This window comes from Equus przewalskii, chromosome 1 (genome assembly GCF_037783145.1).
Source record: "Equus przewalskii isolate Varuska chromosome 1, EquPr2, whole genome shotgun sequence".
In the NCBI taxonomy this organism is placed as follows: domain Eukaryota; kingdom Metazoa; phylum Chordata; class Mammalia; order Perissodactyla; family Equidae; genus Equus; species Equus przewalskii.
Window position 1 is genome coordinate 121,972,141 of NC_091831.1, and position 24,551 is coordinate 121,996,691.

Genomic DNA, 24,551 nt, shown 5'->3' on the forward strand with positions numbered 1-24,551 from the left:
GAGCCACTGAGAACTGTGCGCAAAGAATCAGTCATTAAGGGCATTACATTGATCCTTCGTTTCTATTTGCCACAAATAACACTCCAGGGATTAATAATGATGGCTAGCTTTTTATAAAGGCTGTCACTGCTTACAAAGCAACTCTCCATTCATCATTTAATTTGATTTAATCCTTAGGAAATAATTTCAACAATCTTTGACCAAGAAAACGTCCCACAATGGTAACCTAAATGACATGTCATAAAAAGATAATCTTAAGATTGCACATATGGAATTTCTGGAACTTTCAAAGGCTCTGAGAAAAACTCCAAACCTCAAGAACTAGGTGACTGAGAAAACTTCTCCTGCCACATCCCCTCACAATAAACGCTTCCGTAATCTGAACAAAGCATTGTTTTCAGAATGTATCATGTTCTTTTTTATTTCTGGGGCTCTATAGATGTTTCTTTCCCCTTTGCCTGAAATGTCTTCGCCCTCTTTTTCCATTTAAAATGCCTATCCATCTGTGCAGAAGAGTTAACACAGCACACCTGATTGTTTTCCTTTAAACAGACCTGCTTATGAGGCTGGCCATTGGCTGGTGTCTGGGAACTTGGAGTTTGGCAGAGTTCCCACCATTCCCAGAACTGGCAAGAGTGGCTCACTGTGCCTATACCACAGACAATCTGGTTTATGCTGAACACCTGCTTCCCTTCTGGGAGTCTGAAATGGTGGTACATAGCAGGCAGAGGGTGCCTATGTGACCAGCCCCTAATAAAAACCCTAGGCACCGAGTCTCCAACAAGCTTCTCAGGTTGGCAACATTTTACATGTGTTATCACAACTCATTGCTAGGGGAATTAAGTGCATCCTGTGTGACTCCACTGGGAGAAGAGCCTTGGAATCTTGCACCTGGTTTCCCCAAGCCTTCACCCCAAGCACCTTTTCCTCTGTTGATTTTGCTCTGTAGCCTGTCACTGTAATAAATCCCAGCTGTGAGTGCAACTGTATGTTGAGTTGTTGCGAATCCCTGAACCTGGGGGCTGTCCAGAAGACCCCCAACTCATGACTCTTCAAGTCTCAGTTCAAATGTGACATTGTTTCTAGAGTCTGTCTTCACTTTCTGAAGCAGATTTCACTGTTCTTTTGCTTCTACTCTGGCAATTAAGGAGTTTTTATTGCACAATCATTAACTGCTTGCATTCTGTGCCCCTTTTAAAGTAACAGCTCATCAAAGACTAAGACCTTATCTTTTCAGCTTCCTTTTTCCCCCCCACACAGAAGTGGCACACCTGGTAGCATCTGCGATAGTAAATGGAGTAATAGCGAATAAGTGCTGTTTACTATGTGCCTGACACACCAAGATGAGAGCTCTGCACATATTAGCACATTTAATCCTTCCAACCACCCCTTAAATTAGCTACTATTTTTACCCTCATTGAACAAGTGAAAAAGGAGGGGCTTTAAGTAGGTGTTAAATGAATGAATGAGCTACCTAAAGAACATCATTTTAGCCCTTAAGGAACCATTTCACTAAGCGGTTAGGGCTATTAACTCAGGTACACTTCACCTTAGCATGTGCTACCGCTGAGAACACGAGCTATTCTATCAGGTATTTTATTCATTACTAAGTGATTTATGGTTATATCATCTATTTTATTTATTATTATTTTTTACTAGGTAAGGCATGCTTACTGCACACAATTCAAAAGGTACCAAAGGTATATAGTGAAACATAAGTCTCTCACCTCCCCTCCTCCTCCAGCCACTTGATTTTCCTCCCCATTTTTTTGTATATCCTTCCAGAGAGAGGAGGGACAAACACGTTAACGCATTTTACACAAAGGGTAGCATTTTATACACATTGTTCTGCAATTTGCTTTTCTTACCTAACAACATATCCTGGTGGCCACTTCATATCAGTACATACCGAGCTACCTCATTCTTCTTGAACACCTGCAGAGTGTCCCTTATTGAGGGACATGGAGGTTGTTGCAGTGGCCTAATTACGAAAAATGGTTCAGAGAGCGTTTTGCACATTCAGAGTGGACCTATACGATAAAATATTAGAAATGGAAAAGCTGGGACAAAGAGATGTATATTATTTATTAATTTAAAAAATTGAAATATTATTCACAACCATACCATTTGCTCTTTTAAAGCGTACAATTCAGTGGTCTTAGGTATAGTCACAAAATTGTGCAACCACCACCACTATCTAATTCCAAAACATTTTTATCTTCACAAAAGAAACCTCATACCCACTAGCAGCCAAAATATTTATTTTTAATTTTGACAGGTTTTGGCCAATTACTTCATCAAAATTAAAATAAATATCTTTTTGACTCACTTCTAGGAACTTATCCCACCACAATTCATGGAATCATATAGGTTTCTAGTTGCCCCGACCTCTTCCTCCCCACATATAATAGTATGTCATTGGTCTTATCTGAGAAGGTAAGTTCAAGTTCAGGAAAGAAAATGCACATATGCACCCCCACACACCATTCTGTTGCAACCTGCAAAGAAACTGGATCCTGGCACGCTTCCCACACTGACACATGCACCAGAAGTCCAGCCTGACCTACAGTCCTTGACATTCTTTTAGGGCATGCATGCTCTGTGCAAGGGAACACTACTGCTGTCCTAATTCTGACGAGGGCAAAGGCATTCTAGGGACCTCAGTGTTCTTAGCAGAAAATCGAAGACAGAATAGTCTTTCTCTGTGTTTGTTCTCAAATCCATGCACTGACACCATACCAGGTTGTTCTATCCTTGGATGACAGTCACTGGTCACCACTGCCAACAGTACCAGCAACAGGAAGCCAAATAAGGCCTACTTTGAATCACACCCCCTCCTCCCATCACCTGCCAGCCCCTGAAATGGACCCTGTGAGCTGCATGGCTTCCAGCCCCACACTGAGAACACAGCCAGCTAAGCACTGCTAGGTGCTTTCTTCTCCTTTCTTCCTTTCCCTCATGTGTTTTTATGAACATCCAAAGGGAAGATAATTAAAACCTGCAAGAAAACCGGCTGGCAGAGAAAAAGAAAATCTTGGTGACTTGGGGACGACGCCACATGTTTATGGGTGAGTTTTGTAAGTAACATGGCTATAAAAAGAGGCTCTTATAAATAAATGCCACATTCTTCAAAGCTCTATATAAACTACATTCTTTTTAAGGAGGGAGGGGGGAGCTACTCATACTCATGTTCCTTCCCCATCATTTCATTTCCAACAAGGGGAAAGGAATCCTAATTGTACAATTTCCTAGGAGTGCAGTAGTTATGGAGCCAAGGCTTTGCAGCAGCGTGCGCGTGTGTGTGCACACATGCACACACACACAGACACATACACACACGGGCAAGGAAGGAAAACAAGAAAGAAGAGAGGAAAAGGCACAGGAGGATCTTTACTTTGCACAGCAGAGGAGAACAAAGGAACAGAAAAGCAGGCATCTCGCCACCTCTGAGTGGGTCTTCTGGCTATTAAGCACACACCCTTTAACTCAAAAGACAGAAGTCCTGCCTTCCTTTCCGAGTGCTGAGTGCCCTCTGAACAGCACCAAGATTTGGGTGAGCCTGTGTAATCCCCTTTCAGTTTTCATCTGCTTTGCTGATTGTAAAGTGAAACAGAGCCGCTCGCCTCTCTGCGTGTGACACAGGCTTGAGGCACACACATTCCAGAGTGGCCTTCCACAGGAGCCAGCTGTGTGCAGGTAACTGAAGCCTGCCCTTAGCCTTGCTGTTAATAAGAGTAATTGGCACGCCACTGAGGGGCTGCTGGAGCGCTGTGATTTGCTCTGTACGGGGGTCTCCCCAGACCATATGCGCATGCAGCGGTGATAGAAATATTTTCCATATGAGCTCGCCTCTCACATGCTTAAGTGCTCCAGGCTGAGTGAGGCCGGCCCATTTGTCATTTACTCTACACAGTAAAAAATCAACAGGGGAGTTACGAACTTCAACTACAACTAGAGGGCAATGGTCTGCTTTCAGCTTCCAGCATCACTAACCCATTCAGTTCCTCCAGCTCCCATTCAAGACCTTGATCCCTCCACATGCTCAGAAAATATCTGCAGAGCAGAGGACATGGGTAACTAATGGGCTAAAAGCCTAAAACAAATGACCCGTTGCTACACGCCTCTGAGCCACATGTCTGTTTTGCACAGAGTAACAAGCCTGCTGAAACCACGCCTAGCCTTGCAGCCCGGGGTGGGGAGCGCCCAGTCTTCTTAGAAAAGGGAAAGTAATTACATTAGGCTTTCAGAGCCTGCTCCTTCCCGACAACGCCAACAAAAGGCAAAGCTGTGAAGTGGCCCCATGGCCTTTTTAGGAGATAGACTTTTCATTTGGCTTTTCAGAGAGGAAGATGGATTCGGAAAAAGGCTGTCTTTTCACTACTCAGGCATCAGTCTCTGAGACGTTTCATTGGGGTAAGGAGTAAAAGCAGTGGATGAGGTAAATTTGCTGAAGGCTTATTTAAGGTGAGGATGGATATACCTAAGCGCTTCCTTCTCCAGCCCATCTGAGCATCCCTTCCAATCTCTTTGCCTGAATCAAAAACTGGCTCCTAGAGGCATCTATGATGCTCAAAACTGTATCCAGCAAACATAAGAGCTAAACCAATGAGAATAAATCATCCTTGTGGGCCTTAAAGCACGCCTCCTTTCCATGGGAGATCTGGGCACACTCCTAGCCCTGTTATACATCACCATCCCTCTTCAAACCTGTGATACAGAGTTAAGTACAGATTTTTCAAGCACATCAAAGCAAAACAAGGAGACAAATGTGTTGCACAATAGTAAAGAAAAGCAATTCCTCTAGCATGCATATTCTCTCTGCAACACTGGAAAAAAATTCTCAAAAGGTAACAGCCCCTATCGAAATCTGACATGCACATTTTTTTTTTCTGCAATGGCAGAAGGAGAAATGTGCACACTCCAGGCATCTGTCACCAAGGCCATGCCAACTCCCCAGTGTGGCAACTGCACAGCAGCCTCAGAATGAGATTTTAGAAATTACAGGATTCTTCAAGAAGAAAAGAAGTTTTCCTATAAGAAAAGGCAAAGTAAACCTTAAAAAAGCAATATAAAGCATTACTCTTTGCACACCATAAAAACCCATTCCCTGATCCCTCTTGGTAGATAGAAGAGGAAATATAATGCTGACAAAAATACAACTTCTGACAAGATATTTTATTTGGCTTACCTCTCCCCCAGGTCTTGCTAACACTGCTGTTTGAACGTGGAGCAATGTTAATATCAGGTAGCTGACAAACATTATTACCCAAAGTTAGAACTACCCTAGAGGAGAACTCCGTCTGCCAAGTGCTAACAGCTAGCAGATGCACTTGTGTCTCGGGATTCCAGCCCCGGAGTTCTGCTAGGCACCGCGCTGGTTCCCTCTGCTCTCCCTCACTGTACTACCCGGAGCTCCGAGCTCAGCTTCTGCTCTGAAGAAAACTGGTAAGCTGATCTCTTCATGTAATAACTTCTCCCGGCTGGGGGAGGGGACAGGAGCCAGCTGGGAGCTGGGGGGCTGCCTTTAACAGAAAGCAGAAAGGGGAGGGACAGAAATGATCAATGTGGAGTTCTGCATCTGGTCTCATTCATGAAAAGGGCTCCAAGGTAAGCACTCCACATGCAGGGGGACGGCTCCTGCTTCATCAACTGAGGCAGGCGGACGCAGTGAACTGCGGCAGGATGAGCTTCAGGCTGGGAGCTGGAGAGCTGGGGCCTTCCTGGTCCAGGATCTGCTGCTGACAAGCTGTGTGTGCCTGCATAACTCGCCAACCCTCTCTGGGCCTCTGTTGGTTTTCTTACTGGTACAACCAAGGATTGGGTGGATGACCTCTGAGTGCCCTTTTAGTTCTGATTTGATGACTGCAGAAATCTAGGCAGTCAAAGACTACGTCATCAAGGGCAGCCTCGAAGGGGAAAGAAGTCACAAGAGTTCTGTGTGTTTAGGTCCTGATCATATGGACACAAATGGATGGGAACTGGGGAAGCCACTACAACCCCCTCTTGCTGGCTCCCTGGGTCACTGTGCCTAGCCAAGACCTTGAGGAGTTATTACAGACGATGTAAAAATAAATAGTAAACTGGGAACAAGTGAAGCCCAGGTGTCAGATGGCAGTGGCGCGGCACATTGAAAAGCAGGATAGTTTTAAAGAAATATCTCTGGGTAGAATCAGGTTGACCATCAAACGGGGATGGGGGCACAGAGAGCACAGAAGCAGACTGGGCAGCAGGTCTTGCTAATGCCCACAGTCCACTTGAGATATACCCTAAGTGGCCAGCTCTTACTGTGAAATAGTGGGGCTCATGGTTTAAAATGGGTTGAGAACCTACCAAATATTAATTCTGCTTAAAATGGGCACAAAGAACCATTCTGAGGTTTTTGGTGGCCATGCATGATGAGCACATGGTGCAATGGAAACAGCCTGGGGCCCTGGAATGCGGGACACATTGGTTCATACCCCAGTTCACAGACCCTGTGGGTCTGGGAGTGAGTATTTAACCCCACTGAGCCCCAGCTGCCCCATCTGTGAAATGCAGGAAGGCCATCTGATGGTTATGATGATTATCGATGAGGTCACCTAGGCACGAAACTTGGCACAGGTCCTGACACACAGTAAGTGCTAAACACATCGGCTTTCTCTTTGATTTGAAACAAATATCGGCGCTCAGTCCCAGAAAGTAAATTAATAAACACTTGAAAAGCCTCAGGTTGTGGGCATTTTCCTGCATTAACGAGGAAACTTTAAACCAAAGTGCAGTTGCTAGGCATCTTATAATGTTTATTATCACCAGTCACAGAGAATTACTAGTGGGGAGTTTCTTTTGGGGGGTGGATGAAGGGACTTACAATCCCTTTTTCCAGGACTGTAAGAGGCAGAAGGAATGGCGAAGATAATATCTCCAGTTAGAGAAAGGAAAAAGAATTTCTCCTCTTCCCCCTCCCTCTCTTCTTCCTCGTTATTATTATTGTTTGGCTTCGGGTCTATTCTGCTAGGAGAGGGAAGGGGCTCTGTCAGCTACTCAACAACCTCACCAGAAATGCAGGAATTGTCTAAGAAAGCCAAAGTTCTTGAAGGACCAGGGGCTTGTCTAGGGCAGGGTTTGGGGAACTTTCTGTAAAGGGCTGGATAGTAAACATTTTCAGCTTTACAGACCATATGGTTTCTGTGGCGACTACTCAACGCTGCTATTGTAGCACAAAAGCAGCCCTAGATGACACACACACAAAGGGGTGGGGCTGTGTTCCCATAACACTTGATTTACAGACACAGGCAGTGGGCCAGATTTGGCCGTAGTTTGCCACTGCCTGGTCTAGACACTTTCTAATCACTCTTCAGCCCACTGCAATCTGACTTTTGACCTCTCTGCTTCACTACAAGGGCTCTGGAAATGTCACCAATGGCCCCTGTATCATGAAATACAGAGGATAATTTTTCAGGGCCTATCTTATTTGACTTTTCTGCAGCATTATCCATGCCCTCCTTTCTAAAAAATATTGTGGTGAGATATACACAACATAAAATTTACCATTTTAACAATTTTTAAGTGTACAAATCAGAGGCATTAAGTATATTTACAATGTCATGTAACCATCTACCACTATCCTGTTCCAGAACTTTTTCATCATCCCAAATAGAAACTCTGTATTCATTAAATAATAACTCCCCATTCTTCCTGCCCCCAACTCCTGGTAACTTCTATTCAACTTTCTATGAATTTGTCTATTCTAGTTTCCTCATATAAGTGGAATCATACAATATTTGCCCTTTTATACTGGGCTTATGACACTTAGGATAATACTTTCAAGGTTCATACATGTTGTAGCATGTGTCAGAACTTCATTCCTTTTTAAGGCTGAATAATATTCCATTGTGATAATAATGTTCTCATTGTGATAATAACATTCACATTTTGTTTATCCATTCCTTTGTGGATTGACGTCTGGATTGTTTCCACCTTTTGGTTATTGTGAATAATGCTGCTATGAATATGAGTGTATAAAAGGGTCTGTCTGAATCCCTGTCATCAATTCATTTGGGTATACAGTCATGCCCTGCATAACGACATTTCAGTCAACGATGGGCCGCATATATGACAGTGGTCCCATAAGATTAGTACCATAGAGCCTAGGTGTGTAATAGACTGTGCTATCTGAGTTTGTGTAAGTGCACTCTATGTATACTTACACACAACAATGAAATCACCTAACAACACATTTCTCAGAGTGTATCCCTGTCGTTAGGTGACGCTTGACTGTAAACCAAGGAGTGGAATTGCCGGATCATATGATATCCTGTGTTTAACTCTGAGGAACCACCAAATCATTTTCCATAGCGGCAGCACTATGTTTCATTCCCACCAGCAATGCACAAAGGGTCCAATTTCTCCACATCCTTGCCAACACTTTTCTTTTCCACTTTTTTGATAACAGCCATCTTAAGGGGTGTGAAGTGCATATCTGTTTTTAAGAGCCACTCCGTTTCTTAGCTTCCAGAACACTGATCTCTAGTTTTCCTTTGCCTCTAACTAGCCAACATTCTTCGAGCACTAGGAGCCCAGCATTATTCTAAGAATTCTACAGTTAGTGTTTCCTATAATCCTGACAACAGCCTTATTAGATTAAATAACTCGCCCCACATGACACAATGGGTAGGTGGCAAAGCCAGTATTCTGGACCCAGCAGCCTGCCTCAATCACTTAGCTCTTAAAGACTACATTGCACTGTCACCACTTCTCTGGACATGTTCCAGTCTCCCTGCCACCTCTTGGGCCTAGCCCCTAAATGCCCGTGTTCTCAGCCCTCTCTCTGCTCTATCCACTCTCCTTGGTCATCTCATTGTTTCACTGGCCTCAACAACTCTTTACATGCCAATGACTCTCCACAACGGTCAATAGCCAGCTCTTCCTTCTGACCTGGGTGCCCAAACATCTAGTTGCCTAATGGAATACTTGGATCTCTCAAATGTACTCCAAACTCAATAGGTCTAAAACTGAACTAATGTTTCCCTGAAACCTGTTCTTTCTCTTGTTTTCTCCATCTCGGTGCATAACATCAATACCCATCTGATACCCAGAAGCTGAAAACTGGGTGTTATCTTGAGGTCTCTTACTCTCTCATCTCCTTATCCAAAGCATCACCAGGTATGATTGAGTTTCCATCTAGAGATCTCTCCAGTCTGTCCACAGCCTCAGATTCCTGCTGCCCCTACTCCCATCCAGGCCTCCACCACCCCAGGACCTCATAACCACCTCGCTCTAGTCTTTTCCCCTTCCAGTCTTCTTTCCCACCATAATCACTTGGATTCTCCTAAAATGTGCATGTAATCATGTCACTCCCTGATTCTTTTTTAAAAACTCTTTATTTTGAAAGAATTTTTTATTTACAAAACAGTTACAAAGGTAGCACAGAGTGTCACGGTATATCTTTACCCAGCTCCTTTTAATGTTAACATCTTAAATAACTATTGTGCATTTATAAAAACCAGGAGGTTAATATTGGCATAATAATATTAACTAAAACACAGACTTTATTTATATTTCCCCAGTTTATCCCCAAAAGTCTTTTTTCTGTTAGAGGACCCAATCCAGGATACCACATAGCATTTAGTCAACCTATCTCCTTAGTCTCTTCTGGTCTGTGACAGTTTCTCATCCTTTCTTTGCTTTTCATGACCTTGACTCTTTTACCAGTACTGGTCAGGTATTTTGTATAATGTTCCTCAAACTGGGTTTATCTGATGTTTTCTCGTGATTAGACTAGGGTTATAGGTTTTTGGAGAATCCCATAGAGGTAGAGTGCCCTTTTCATTACACTTGTCAGGGGCACCCTATTATCAACATGACATTACTGGTGACGTTAACGTTGATCACTTGGTCAAGGTGGTGTCTGCCAGGTTTATTCCGTGCAAAATTACTATTTTTCCTTTTCCATACCCTTTTCATTGGAAGTGAGTCAGCCAGTCCAGCGGAATTAAGCCCCACTTCCTGCAGGGGAGTTTCAAAGAATATTTGGACATATGTTAAAACAATCACAATAATTAATACATATTTTGGGGAGATACTTTGAGGCTATGCAAATATCCTGTTTCTCAAAGTTTCACCCACTAATTTGAATATTCATCAGTAGATCTTGCCTGCAGCAATTATTACTGTGCTCTAACAGTGATTTTCTGTTTCCCTCATGCCTTCTACATCTATTAATCAGAATTCATTGGTATGGAAGATTTGACCCTCCCACCCATTTATTTATTAATTCAATCACTTATTTATTCTTTGCTGCTGCTTAAAATCTGTTGATGACTCTCCATTAGAGATGAAGTCCAAACTCCTTCATATGACATTTGCAAGGCTGTTTGCAATCTGGTCTCTGTCCTTCCAGCCTCCTTCTCATCTTTTCCATTCACACAAATTCCACTCTCCAGACATCCTGAGCCACAAGAAATCATCCCCAAATGCCAAGTGCCCTTATGGCCCATGCCTTCCTTCACGCTAGCCCCTTTATCTAGAATGTCATTCCCACATCCTCATGGGGTTAGCTCATGTTACTCTTTGACTCTTGGAAAACTCAGCTCAAATTGTTTATAAACACCACATATTGGAAACCACCTAAATGCCCATCAGTAAAGACTAAATGAACACTTTGTGACATCCATAAAAGGTAATACTCTGCAGCAGTAAAATAAATAAAACAAAGAAAAAATTGAGCTTGTTTCCTATGTAATGATATGAAACATCTCCAAGATTTATTAAGCGAAAAAAGTAGGATGCATAATGGTGGTGGTTATTGTCCTGTTATTTGTGCATATGTTCCCAAGACTCTGCACATAGACAGCCTCACTCAGTGTGCACTGAGCAGGGACTGGATGCAAGGGAGGGTCATACAGGAAAGTCTCATCTGCTTATGATGGGAGGAGAGTTCTTCTAATGGTGTATCTTGATACCATGAAGGGGAAAACGAAAAGGAGAAATTCCCAGAAGGTCTATCTCTCAAGGATATGCAAATAATTTCCAACCTAACTTTTGGGTAACCTAGAAAGGGAAAATATACGAGAGTGGGGGAAATTGTGAGTATCAAAAAACAGGGAAAACAAATGTCTGAAGTCTAAACCACATATTTCATGTAAAACATAATCACGCACTTCTGTCTTAATAACAAAGAGTAACTCTCGAAGGCTATTTTATTTCCTGAAAGAATGTCTGTCCCTTTATGAAGGAAGAAGCAAGATGTAGCCTTCTCTACAGAGCTACATACTGTATGGCTAAACTGTTCACACTATGTTTATTGCTTGAAATATGCTTATGATGTGAGGAATAGGTGGGAAAAGTCTCTGTCAAGAACTCGGCTAACAGAAGCAGGTGTTAGTAATTAACTCTCCCTTTGTGTGGACGGAGAAGCTATTAAATAGCCAAGGAAGTGGTAATGAAGAAAGCAAAGGGAAGTTCTTTGCCCTGTTCTCCTTAAACATAAGGAAAATCATGAGAACCTACAGCAAAGGGAGTCATAACAGCTTCACATTTCTCTGGTTTCTGCCCGAAAGGGCTAAAGCCTGGCTGCACAGGCACCTGTAAGCAGCAGGGCAGCCGTGCACTTAGGCTGAGCATCTCGCAGCATCGCTGAAAGGAGGGCTATGTTTCTTGGCTCAGCTTTGAACTAGAGCCAGGAGCAGGGCCAGGGACACCATCAGGGAGATGCTCGCAAAAAGCGCACAGGCAGACTCATCCAAAGGCTGACAGCACGCGGGGGAATTAATTCCGAGAAAGCATCAGGACTGTTCTCAGGTTGACCGTATTCTTTATTTCAAGAATTTACTCTAAGGGGGCTGGCCCCGTGGCCGAGCGGTTAAGTTCGCGCGCTCTGCTGCAGGCAGCCCAGTGTTTCGTTGGTTCGAATCCTGGGCGCGGACATGACTCTGCTCATCAAACCACGCTGAGGCAGCGTCCCACATGCCACAACTAGAAGGACCCACAACAAAGAATATACAACTATGTACTGGGGGGCTTTGGGGAGAAAAAGGAAAAATAAAATCTTTAAAAAAAAAAAAAAAAAAAAGAATTTACTCTAAGGCAGAGGTCTCAAATCGTAGTCCCTGGATCAGCTGCATCAGCATCCTCAGGGAAATTGTTAGAAAGTCAAATATTTGGGCCCCACCCCAGACTTACTGAATCAGAAACTCTAGGGGTGGGGCCAGCTACAGTTTGAGAACCACTGCTCTAAGTAACAGTATTCTGTTTAGTAACCCTTAATTCAAATTGTATAACTTTAAAGTGTCATTTTATAAAAACATATTTTCTTAGAAAATGTGATTGTCAGATAGTAAAACATAGCATAAAGCTATAATTATTAAAACAGTGGCAAATACTACCAGTACAGGAATAGACAAATTATTTACAAAACTAAACATGGAAAAGGATTTAGTGGCAGTCAATGAGTTGCTTCAAATCTGCAAGGAAAGGATAGAAAAATTTTGGGCTTATGGCTAACCATTTGGGAAGTAAATAAAGTTATTCCCCTAATTTATACCATGTACCAAAAATAAATTGCAGGTACATTAAAGATGTTAATGCAAACAAGAGAAGTATGACAGCAGGAAAAGAAAATAGGTCAGTATTGCCATATTCTTGGAGTGGGGAAGGGTTTTTAACATAACTCTAACAAAGGCAGAAATCATAAAAGAAAAGATTTATACATTTATATATATACATTTAAGGTTCTGTAAATCAAAAATACCATAAACAAAATGAAAAGTCAAACGCACAGTAGAAAATGTATTTCACTTGTTTCTTTACTCAAAATGTCAGTATTTAATCATATGCTGGAACCTGGAGATACAGTGATCAGCAAAAGCAGACTCAATTCCTATCTTTATGGAGCTTACTGTCTGGTGCAGGAAGCTAACATTAATGAAACCCAACAAGTAAGTTTAAAATTGCAATGTGGAAAGGGCTGCAAAGGGAAGATATGTGGTGACATAAGAGGCTTGTCCTCATTAGGGAGATTGGCTTGCAGTAGGAGCAATAATGGCTTTCATGAGGACCTGAGAGGAAGCAGGTGTGGACGGATAGAGAGCAAGCAAGTGGGAGCACAGCATCGGATTAGGCTGAAGACAAAGGAACGGTCTATGACAAAGAGTTTTGTCCTTTTCCTAATGAGAATCTATTTTAAGGGCAGAGGCAGCAGTTACATGACTGGATTTGCGTTTTGCAAAGCCACTCTGTTTATGGAGAAAGGATAATTGGAGAGAGGCAACAGTCGAAGCTGGGAGACCAGTTAGAAGATTATGGCTATAGTCCAGATAAAAAAGGATAAGAGCTTAAACCAGGATGGTGGAAAGAAGTGAATAATTTCAAAGATAATTTACAAGATGTATAAGAGAAAAGGGTTTGTGTCCATAATATATTTTTTAAAAAATCCCGCACATCAGATAATGACAATTTTAATAGCAAAAAGCTGAAAGAAATGTCCAACCATACGGGAGTTGCTGAGTACACTATGGTATATCCAAAAAGAGAAACCCTATCCAATCATTTAAAGTGACCCTGTTTATGGGCACATTTTGATGTTATATTGATTTAAGATAAAAGTAAGCCATATAAATGGAAGAAGAGACGTTTCAGCAAATAGTGCTGGGATAACTGGATATCACCCAGAATGAAATTGGACCTCTACCTCACACCACACACATAAATTAACTCAAAATTGATCATAGACTGGCATGCAGAATAATGCCCCCAAAGATGTCCTTGTTTTAATCCTTAGAACCCATCAATATGTTAGTTACACGGCGAAGGGGAATCAAGTTGGCTAATCAGATGACTTTAACATAGGGAGATTATCTTGGAATATCCAAGTGGGCCCAAGGTAATCACAAGGGTCCTTAAATGTGGAAGAGCAAAGCAGAAGAGGAAGTTGGAGTAATTCAATGCAAGAAGAACTCGACCTGCCATTGCCAGCTTTGAAGACGAGAGCCATGAGCCAAGGGATGCAGGCAGCCTCTAGAAGCTGGCAAAGCCAAGAAGATAGGGGTTATTCCCTAGCTCCTCTGCAGGAATGCAGCCTTGCCAACACCTTGACTTTAGCCTGGTGAGATCCATTTCGGACTTCTGACCTCCAGAAATATAAGAAAATCAATTTGTGTTATATTAAACCACAAAGTTTGTGCTAGTCTGTTACAGCAGCCATAGGACACTAATACATAAAACTATAAAACTCCTAGAAGAAAAACTAAGAGTAACATCATGAGGTGATGTTTTCTCAGATGTGACACTGAAAAAACAAGAGACAAAAGAAAAAACTAAATGGGACTGCATCAAAATTAAAGACTTTTGTGCTGCTAATGATACCACCAAGAAAGAGCAAAAACAAGTCACAGAATGGGAGAAAATACCTACAAATAATATGTCTGGTAAGGGGCTTGTATCCAGAATATATTAAAAAATTCTTACAACTTAATAAAAGGACAAATGACCCAAGTGAAAAATAGGCAACAGACCTGAATAGACATTTCTCCAAAAAAGATATACAAATGGCCAATAAGCTCATGAAAAGATGCTCAACATCATTAATCATTAGGGTAATACAAATCAAAACTGCAATGAGAATCTACCTCATATCTACTAGTCAAAAGTACAGGTAATACCAAATACTGGTGAGGATGTGGGGAAATTGGAATGCTCGTATACGACTGGTGGTAACATAAAACGATGCAGCTGCTTTGGAAAACAGCCTGGCAGCTGCACCATAAAGTTCAAGGCAGAACTACCACATGACCCAGCAATTCCAATCCCAGGTATACACCCAGGAAAAACGAAAACATGGCCACACAAAGACGTGTACATGGATGCTCATAGCAACATTATTCATAATAGCCAAGAAGTGGAAACAATTCAAATGTCCATCACCTGATAAATAGATAAATAAAATGTGGTTTATCCATATAACAGAATATTATTTGGCAATAAAGAGAAATGAAGTGCTGATACATGCTACAACATGATGATCCTCAAAAATACACTAAGTAAAAGAAGCTAGTCACAAAAGATCACTTATTAAATGATTCCATTTACATGAATTGTCCAGGATAGGCAAATTTATGGAGACAGAAAGTAGACTGGTAGATTTCTAAGCCTGAGGAATGGCATCCTTAATATAATTCTATTTTCGGTAAACACAAAAGGTGATTACCATATTCTTGTTTATTAAATTTGCTAATTTTTTTTCTACAAGAGCAGCAGAGAAATACAGTAAAAAAAATTATTTTCACTTGGAAAAAATGGTGAATATAACAATAAAAATGGAAAAGACCATGAATAGTCAATTCACAAAAGATATACAATATGAAAATGGAACATGAAAAACAACTTAACATCAGGGTAACCAAAGAATTACAAAACCAAATAACATGTTCATCAATTCACTGGAAAATAATTTTTATGAATGATAAATACCCATTCTCTTGGGGAAGTGGGTAGTGTGATATAGGGCTGGTGAGAATGTAAATCGGAATAAGTGCTTCAAGAGCTGGGCTTCTCGAACTTCAATGTGCACACAGGTCACCTGGTCTCCTCAATGAAGAGCCACCAAAGTTACTTCTTACCCTGGACCCCTCTTTCTCCCTCAATCCCTAACCTTTCTTTACCTTTTACCTCTCTTTCCTCCCTCGCTCCTCCTGGCATGGGAGCTCAGGGGGCAGAAGCGCAGCAATGCTACACTGAGGCAGAGAGTTTTGACTTCTGTTAAGCTCAACTTGCTGGAACTTGCAACAATCTTGGCACTGACTGGAACGGGCCCCCAAGCCGCTGAAACAGCCATTTGGAAGACTGGTAGTCTGCTCTGCTGGGGTGTTCTCCAGCTCACATACAGAGCTCGTTCACTTTTTCATAATTTCTGCCAAGGGTGTTTTATTTTATTTTATTTTTTATTTTTTTTTTTAAAGATTTTATTTTTTCCTTTTTCTCCCCAAAGCCCCCCAGTACATAGTTGTATATTCTTCGTTGTGGGTCCTTCTAGTTGTAGCATGTGGGATGCTGCCTCAGCGTGGTTTGATGAGCAGTGCCATGTCCGTGCCCAGGATTCGAACCAACGAAACACTGGGCCGCCTGCAGCGGAGCGCACAGACTTAACCACTCGGCCACGGGGCCAGCCCCAAGGGTGTTTTATTTTTGTCTCCCCATAAAAAGCATTTGAAGAAGATAACTTGAAGGCTGTAGCTACCAGTAAAAAGTGGCAAGAAGAAGTCAACATAAATTATAAAAGTAGATACTATAACAGCACTGCTGTCTAGCACCAATCAGTGTTGGGTAAGCAGCCAAAGATAGTTTACAAGTCTCTGAGGGTGATGATTCATGTTCATAAGCATAATTCCAAAGCAAAATCCAATGAACCAAATCATTAAGAAAGGGGTCAAGGTTTCAATATTTATTGTGTATAGTATTTAATATTTATTATGCCAGGCGTTGGGCTGGGAGGTAGACATGATCCCCACTTAATCCTCAAATCCTATGGATTAAGCATCCCTCATTTTATGGTTGATAAAACTGAAGGCTGGGAAAGGTCCAATTATTTTCAGTATACTTTGTTTAAGAAACCGTAAAAGTATATAGGCTACTTAGAAAAATTTTAATTATCTAATTTCTCAATTTCTAATAATTTAGAAAAAAACTACCTGTATTTCTCCCTTCCCAGCCCAGCACCTGGCATCAGGAGTGTTTAATCCAATCTAAAACAATAAAAGTAGTTAATCACTAACCCTGGCTTTCGGCTGAGCCTATCAGGCAAATCAAATAGCCTTCTTGCTGACAGAGAACCTTGTTCCATATTTCTTACGATCAATATACACACCATATTTTGAGTAGATAGACTATACAGTGAGTTTTAAAGCAACTACGAAATTGATTTTCCCACAGTAACAAAATATAAAATGGTGCTGTCACGTTCAAAAGTATGTCAAGTGCCATCATAATGGGAAAGTTTTTAAAATGCACCTCGTGTTTCATCAAATGTATTAGTTAAGGTAATGCTAGCTGCTGTAACAGAAAAGCCTTGAGGCTTTAATGGCTTAATACAAAGAGAGTTTATTTCTTGTTTGGGTAAAGTCCAGATGGTGGGGCAAGCACTGCTCTGCTCTACACGGCCACTTAGGGACCCAGGCTGTCAGAGGCTCTGCCTGCTTCAACACGTGGTTCCCAGGGTCACTCTGGACATCGACGTCCACTGATAGATGGGGAGGGGAGAAAGTGGAGGATTGTCAGGAATGGTCCACCTTCCACTGGCCACATTCAACTTCAAGAAGGCTGGGTAATACAACCTAGCTCTGGACCCAGGAGAAAAGAGTCACAGGTTTGGCAAATACCAAAACAGTCTGCCATGGTAGTCAAGACCTTCCGTAGGAGAGAGTTCATCGCTATCACCTGTTTTATATAAAAGTGTGATGTATATTTGTACTAAGGTGACCATGAATAGCCCAGACTCCATACTGTCTACGAAGCCTAAACATTTGCTTTATATCCAGATTTGCCCCTGCCTCTGCTTCATCTACATCCAGTCAAGAAATCTGATGAATTCACTAAAGAAGCATGTCTCATCATCCCCATCAGTTGATGCGCAGATGTTTCAGTTTCAAAAACAGAAGCTGCAGCCCAGTGGGGAGTTATTGCTTACATTACGGGGTGCAGAGAGGCAGGGAAATGAACACTTATTGAGTGCCTATTCTATGCTGGTGCTTGATAGATAGGATCTTTTCTGATTTTCATAACCATGGAGGAAGGAATTTTAATTCCATTTTCCAGATATGAAGGCTGAGGCTCACAGAAGTAAACAACTCTGCAAGGTTACAGTTGTAGTAAGAAGCGGACCTGGTCTGAATGTTGTCCAAATCCATGTACTTTCCACCATCCCCCTGCCTCCCACGGAGCCGAGGGCTCTTAGGGCACACTGGCGGGTGCCTGGAATAGGAAGTTCCTGACAACACCCTCCAGGGCAGCTCCTGATGATCTTAAGGGCCCCAAATTTCAGTCAAGGAGCCCTGTCTACCACAAAAACACCCCAACATATGGGCAAGAGCACTCGCCTCTAATCCTTATCACCAACCTTGACAGTGGGAGAGATGGAGGAATGAGGGGGAGTTTCCAGGTTAGCTGCCCTCCATTTTCAACTTTTGTGGTTTCTAGCAATAATCACTTTGGAAGACTGGATATTTGCCTGAGAGCAAGAGACTTTGAAGAACTCTTCAGTCTTACTTAAGGCCATTTTCCCAGGCTTACACCTAGGACATATAAGGTAAAATATTATCATATAAATGGAAACATGGGTTGAAACTTTAGAAATCTGAATAATGTCAATGAAGAAAAGCAGCAAAATTTGAAGAAGATCCAAAATAAGAATCACAAACATGAACTGAGGTGTGTGTGTGTGTCAGAGCCTAAGTGACGTTATCGGGAATAGATCAATGGTTTGTAATAGATCAGTTTTGTGTGTGTGTCTATAACACACTTTCAAATACTTAAATTTTTGGCTGTCCATTTGAAGGGCTTTAATGGTGAACACTGATTATGAAAAAAGAAAGCTTTCGGAGGTTCCAAAAACTTCCCACACTTGTCACATTATTCACTTCTGTTGCCCCCCTTTTGAGAAGAATTCTTTACTGCTCTCACCACATACTTTTTTAAATTCACAAGAAGTGTTTGCATAGTTCAATAAATGGCCATTTTTCATATGTGCTGACTTGAGGTGACACTGTGCCTCTTATCTCCTGGCACAGAAAACTGTGCCACGTCCCATAACCTGCTTAGTTCCACACACCATCTGATAGACACCATAAGAGAATCTACTCTAAATTGAAGCAAAAATAAACTTTACATCCAGATCAAAATTTGGCAGAATACCCAGGTGCCACTGCTATGCAATAACCCATCACTGGCTCTAGATACTCACGTCACCTAATTGGAAATGTGTCCAATAAAAGTCATGACATTTGCACAAGTGAAGTATTAAGCTCCCTTTCACATATACAGTCCTTCATCCAGCCCATAAACATGCCAAGAGAGGTTCAACATCATGTTTCAAATGCAGCACTGAAAAAATAGTTTCTTTCAGGAAGAAAAAACCAAACCACAACATTAAAAAGGAATCACTAAACTAAACCTAAGAACAGTGCAATAAAACTGCCAAGAACGACCGGCATTTCTGTCTACTCGGTAGACTTCTAAGTAACCGTCTCCCAACAAGAAAGAAGCAACTTGAAAATATTCTGCCTGTGCCAGTGACGTGTGATTTAAGAGAGGAAATACTTAGGGGCTTAAGAGACCTTTGCAGGGAGCCTGGAAGCTGGCTACAAATTTGGAGACATTTGCATTCCCTGGAATCTAGGCTCATTTCTCTCTGGGAACCACCAGGATGTAGAGTCCATAAACTGTGATTTTAGAAGGTCCCTGAAGCGGGTGATGAATCAGAACAAAATGAAACTCAGTGTGAGTAGGGAGCAATTTATCGTGGCTTTGTCCCTAGTATACAGGGGAAAATTCAGACATTTGCAATGAAATAGTGATGGGTCAGTGAAAACATTTTAAAACGTGATAATGTATCCAGGAGCAAAAACGTAGGTGAATAAAAGTGGTTCTCATTTCCTTAGCTCAATCAATTCGGCTGCTATTTCCTGGGCTCTGCAGTGTGCCAGGCGCTAGGAACTTCTGGATGAATGAGACAAAGTTCTGCGCTCCAGAAGCTCAAGTTCTTGAGGGAATCGGGAGTGCACTGAGTCTGTAGCAGAGATGTGAAGGCAGAGCTACAGTCTATCAGATTACCTCACCGGCGCTCACCGGGGACCAGGCTTTTCTACTGCACTTATGGGACCAGCGAGATTTCTCTGCTTCTCAAAAATCCCAACCAATTTTGACTTTTCAACATGATTTAGGATGTAGACTTCTGTGTCTGGGCCCTGGTTTTCTCAGAGTTGGAATGTTGTATCCATGGACTGCGATAACAGTAGTCAGTTATTTCTAACTCAGTGCTTTGGGAAAATATCCCACTAATACATAAAATCTTTGCACGAAGTTCTTTCTGCACTGTAAATCTGTATAACCGACTCTCGACCTCACAGTTTGAATAAACTTATCCCCGGGCACTTTTCAACCACCGTCTCCCCGCATGGCTCTGAGCCCAGGCCTGACCTTGTCCAGTTCTGTATCCTCCACTGCCTTTTGAATATTTCCATTTGCAAGTCTTACCAACATTTGAAACCCAAAACATCTACAATTAAATTTGTAATTTGGTGGTTATGAATGTCAGTTTTAACATTAGACTGCTTGAAGTCAAATTCTGGTCATACCACACACCAGCTATGTGCCTTGGGCAAGTAATTTAATCTCTATGTGCCTCATGTTCCCTATCTATAAAGTTCGACGACTGATGGTCCTTAGGGCTGTCATGAAAATTAAATGAGATATTACGTGTAAAACACTTAACGTGTGGTGCCTGACACACACCAAGAGCTCAGTAAATATTTGCTCTTTTTACTATTCCTTGCAAAATTGATGCCTCTATTTCTGTCAATGGTACTAACCATTCTTGTCTATGTGAGGCAAGGAGTGCTAAAGATTGGAGGGTCCGGGATTACTGAGGTGGGGTAGGGGGTTCAGCTGAGCTCTTGGACACCCCTTTCCATGCCTGGAGATGGAGGGAGTGGGTGGGGAAGGTCTTTGAGGTATAAAGCAAGAAGGACTCACAGCTCATCCCCAGCGTCCTCCTGCGCTCAGCGCAGCCATTGCTAATCATTTACAGCACTCCTCCCGGCATCCTTCCCCAGCAGGAGAGTCGCCATCCAGCAGATCACAGTGAGCACAGTGGTTGAAATTTATGGACCACTCCTCCTCTAAAGCGAAAGCTTCTCCTGTCAAGAAGATACCAGAAAAAGAAGAACCCAAACCATAGGACGGTCCCACGGACTATTAAAGTCAAAGACAGCTGTGCAAGCCTTTGAGTGGCTTCTGCCAACTGCTGGCAGTCCCTGTGTCTATCCTTGTTGCTGGCGGGGGTCTCAGGAAATAAACCCGGCCCTCAACAGACCATCTGACTCAAGTTTTCTTCACTCCATCTTTCTGTCCCTTGTTTGCATTTTCTTTCCTCCCTCATCCCTATCTCAGAGGGCGGGGAGGGCTAGAGCAATGTTTTCCAGGGATTTATGGACCATTTGTCCTTTGAGATAATCCAGGTAAAACAGGTCCACGGTCAAATAGGTTTGGGAAAGGCTGTCTCCCACAAACCCCCCTTTCGGGCCACAATATACACAAGCACGCTAAAGGCTTAGAGAAGTGCTGCTGAAGAGAAGCCTGTTCAATCCTGTTTCATCCAGTGTGTCCCAGATGTGTGGGCCTATTGAAGCGTTTCCCTCACACATCACCTACTGGCATTCCAAGATCCATTGTCCCACGGCACACATTTTTGGGAAACATGCTTTAGTGACAAATTACACATTTCTTTTTCTTTTATTCACCACACACATATTGATCGAGTCCTGGCAAATTCTTTCATCAAATGTCTGCTTATTCCACTTCCTCTCCTTTATTCCCATGGCCTCCACCCTGATCCAGGTCCTCATTTCCTCAGTTCTGGACCCAGAGCACCCAGTGAGCCCAGTGTCTTCACCCAACCCTTGCCATCCTACTCCCCCGTCAAACTGTCTTCCAGATACATCAATGTCACTGTAATGGGTTGAATGGTGGTCCCCCAAAAGGTATGCCCATGTCCCAATCCCCAGAACCTGTGTATGTGACTGCCGGGGTTCAGGAAACATTAGCCCATAATATGGCACCTTGGCATATTAAATATTTTAAGCTAAAGAAATTTGAGAAATGATAGGTGCAGGAAGGACTCTCTGATCTTCCCCTGAAGCAGCTCATAAGACCCTCATGTGAGAGGTGCCCTCCCCGTACCCGGAGGGAGGAGCACCTCTACCTCCAAGACGGAGGGACGCTGAGAGAAATCTGAAGGAACAAGCCTTGCTAAATTTCCTCCCGTTTACTACTCTCAGCTCGTACCCCTTTTTGTCATATCACATTTTTCCACAACTCTCCACTCTTCATGGAATCTGGTATTAGATTCTGGATTAGGAATCTGGTAAAGATACTTAGGTTTAACTGTTTCTTTGGGTCTTCATTTCCTTAAGGGCTTTGGTGTCATGTAAAACTTATATTAAATAAATTTTTATGCTTTTCTCTTATTAATCTGTCTTTTGCTATAGGGTCCGCAGCTGAGAACTTAGAAGAGTAGAAGGAAAAGATGTTTTTCCTCCCTTACATGACTTTATTTGGAAAAAATGTCTTTGCAGATGTAATTAAGGATCTCAAGATGAGATCCTTTTGGATTATCTGGATGAGGTCTAAATACAATGACAAATGTCCTAATCAGAGACACAGAGAGGAGAGGAGAAGGGCATGTGAAGATGGAGGCAGAGATTGGAGGGACCCAGCCCAGCCCATGCACCACCTGGATCCACCAAAAACTGGAAGAAGAGAGGATTAATTCTCCCCTAGAGCCTTTAGGGGGGTACAGCCCTGCCGACACCTTGATTTTGGATGTCTGGTCTCCAGAACTGTCGGAGAATAAATTTCTGTTGTTTAAGCCAAGTTTGTGGTACTTTGTTACGGCAGTCATAGGAAATGAATACAGTCATCATGCCATCTTTTTACTCATTTCCAGAAATGAAGCAACATGAACTAATGCTGATTTACCCCAAAGTGTTGATTCCTCTGTTCCCATCACATACTAGGTAACAAAGTATGACCATCATTGTGGTGGTACACCCATGTGTGATGTTACAGTGCAAGGGAGCCTTCTAGAAGCCTTCTAGAGGCTTCTGGAAGCCTCGTTAAGTTGCTGGCTCTGAACTCTCCAACTTTGGAACTTAGTAGATCTTTCTTTTCACCTCTCAGATTTACTGCCACAATGCCTGCTCCCTCACTAAATAGCATTCGAAGATAGATGCCCACAAACTCTGCCAATGAAACCTTTTGGTTCCACTTAGAGACACAGAGGTGTTAAATCATATATACCAGGAGGCACACAGAAAGTAAATGAAAATTCTGGGTCTGCTTGTTGTCTTTGCTTGTATTTCTCTTCCCCAGATTCAGTCATTCAGTCCCACCCAATGTTTATTGAGCACAAACTAAGTGACAACTATATCCAGAACTGGTTACATTTAAGCATGAAATTATGACTATACTGCTTTCAATCAATGAGTGATATTTTCTTCTTTCCCAAACACTCAGCCTGAAACTACAGGTTCCTTTTATTGCCATATGCCCTGGACTTCCCTCATCCCCACTCCTAACCCCACACCCTCAAAGAGAACTGACTTTTATGGGTGGCCTTTGCATGCCTTAGACTGGGGAGGCAGCCCAGAGGACAGTTCTGAGTTTGCTTCTACTAAGGCTTTACAGTATAACATATTGGCTAATCTAAAGAAATATTGACTGTCAATAATATGTAATAATGAATACATAGTAATACTAATAAATTTGGGGAGGTTTAAAGACATAAACAAAATGTACATCTAATACATAGGATTTTATTTCAGATGGAAAAAAGTGCACTGTGGTAGGAATTTGAGGTCCAAGGCCTGGCTCTGCCATGTTTCAGCTGGGTGGTCTCTCTGGGTTCCATCACTCCCTCTTAAGAAGTAGGTAGGCCTCAATGATCTGCAGAGCCCAAGTCCATGTCAGTTGTAGGTGAGCATCATCATAACAGTGTGCCATGACGAGGATCTGAAAGTTATGTGAATGTGGTCAAGACTTTAGGCCCTTAACTCCCAAGGAATGTGTTACACAAAGAGACACAGACTAGCTCATCATGCAGGTAGTTATATCTGTTCTCTACCAGCTTTTGTAATCATTCCTTCAAACAATGATCCCTTAAGAACAAGGATCTCATCTTATTCATTTTGATGTTTGGAGCCTGGAACCCAGTAGGCATTTAATACACTTTTGTACAACAAATGGACAGATGTCTATTATTTATGACATTTTTCTCCAAGGAGCTCAGAAGGACATTTAGTGACAGCAAACTCTGATCCACCAGGTGAATCAAAAGAAAACGAACAGATTTATAGGTTAATGAATTCTTTTAGAATACAAATGAAGGACTGAGAGCAACCTAAGAGACTGTCTCCTTACTCACGGCCTTTTGGCAAAGAAATTCATGGCCCTTCCACAGCAGTTCAGTTGTCCTGGACATCTAGATATTTTCAAGTTGGAGAAACACAGACACACAATTAAAAAGTGACTTTGCCAAGATCACAGAGCCCAAGAAAACTGAGATCAGATTATCCACCCACGTTTTTGGATAGGAATAGATGAACGTCAAAGAAAATACATTTTTTAAAAATAATGAAATGGATTTAATTAAATATGACGCCTAAAGAATCTTATTTCATTTATTTAAACACTTTCTTTTAAAAATACCCTGCATATTTGTTTTCTTTTAAAATCATGGAAAACTAAAATATCTTAGCACAAATTCCATAATCCTCCCACTTTTCTTGTTTGGGGGGAGAGTGGGGAAG

General features: G+C 42.1%; 1 protein-coding gene and 1 long non-coding RNA gene across 7 annotated transcripts in view; one reads left to right on the forward strand and one right to left on the reverse strand.

Moving 5' to 3' along the window:
• THSD4 (thrombospondin type 1 domain containing 4) overlaps nt 1–24,551 on the reverse strand; it is a 552,284-nt gene that overhangs the window by 185,799 nt on the left and 341,934 nt on the right. The window contains exon 1 of one of the 5 annotated variants that reach the window (XM_008519725.2): nt 5,189–5,329. The exons of the other annotated variants lie outside the window; for them this stretch is intronic. Within the exon in view, the coding sequence (XP_008517947.2) occupies nt 5,189–5,260 (72 nt within the window). The 5' untranslated portion in view covers nt 5,261–5,329. Of the gene's footprint in view, nt 1–5,188; nt 5,330–24,551 lie in introns of those variants that run through there. 5 annotated transcript variants of the gene reach the window in all.
• On the forward strand, nt 2,903–22,617 carry LOC139083647 (uncharacterized). Of its 2 annotated transcripts, none has more exons than XR_011540531.1 (3): nt 2,903–3,068; nt 5,200–5,445; nt 22,233–22,617. It is a non-coding gene; the product is annotated as an uncharacterized lncRNA (long non-coding RNA). The 2 variants fall into 2 exon arrangements; XR_011540533.1 differs by lacking the exon at nt 2,903–3,068 and adding an exon at nt 4,246–4,413.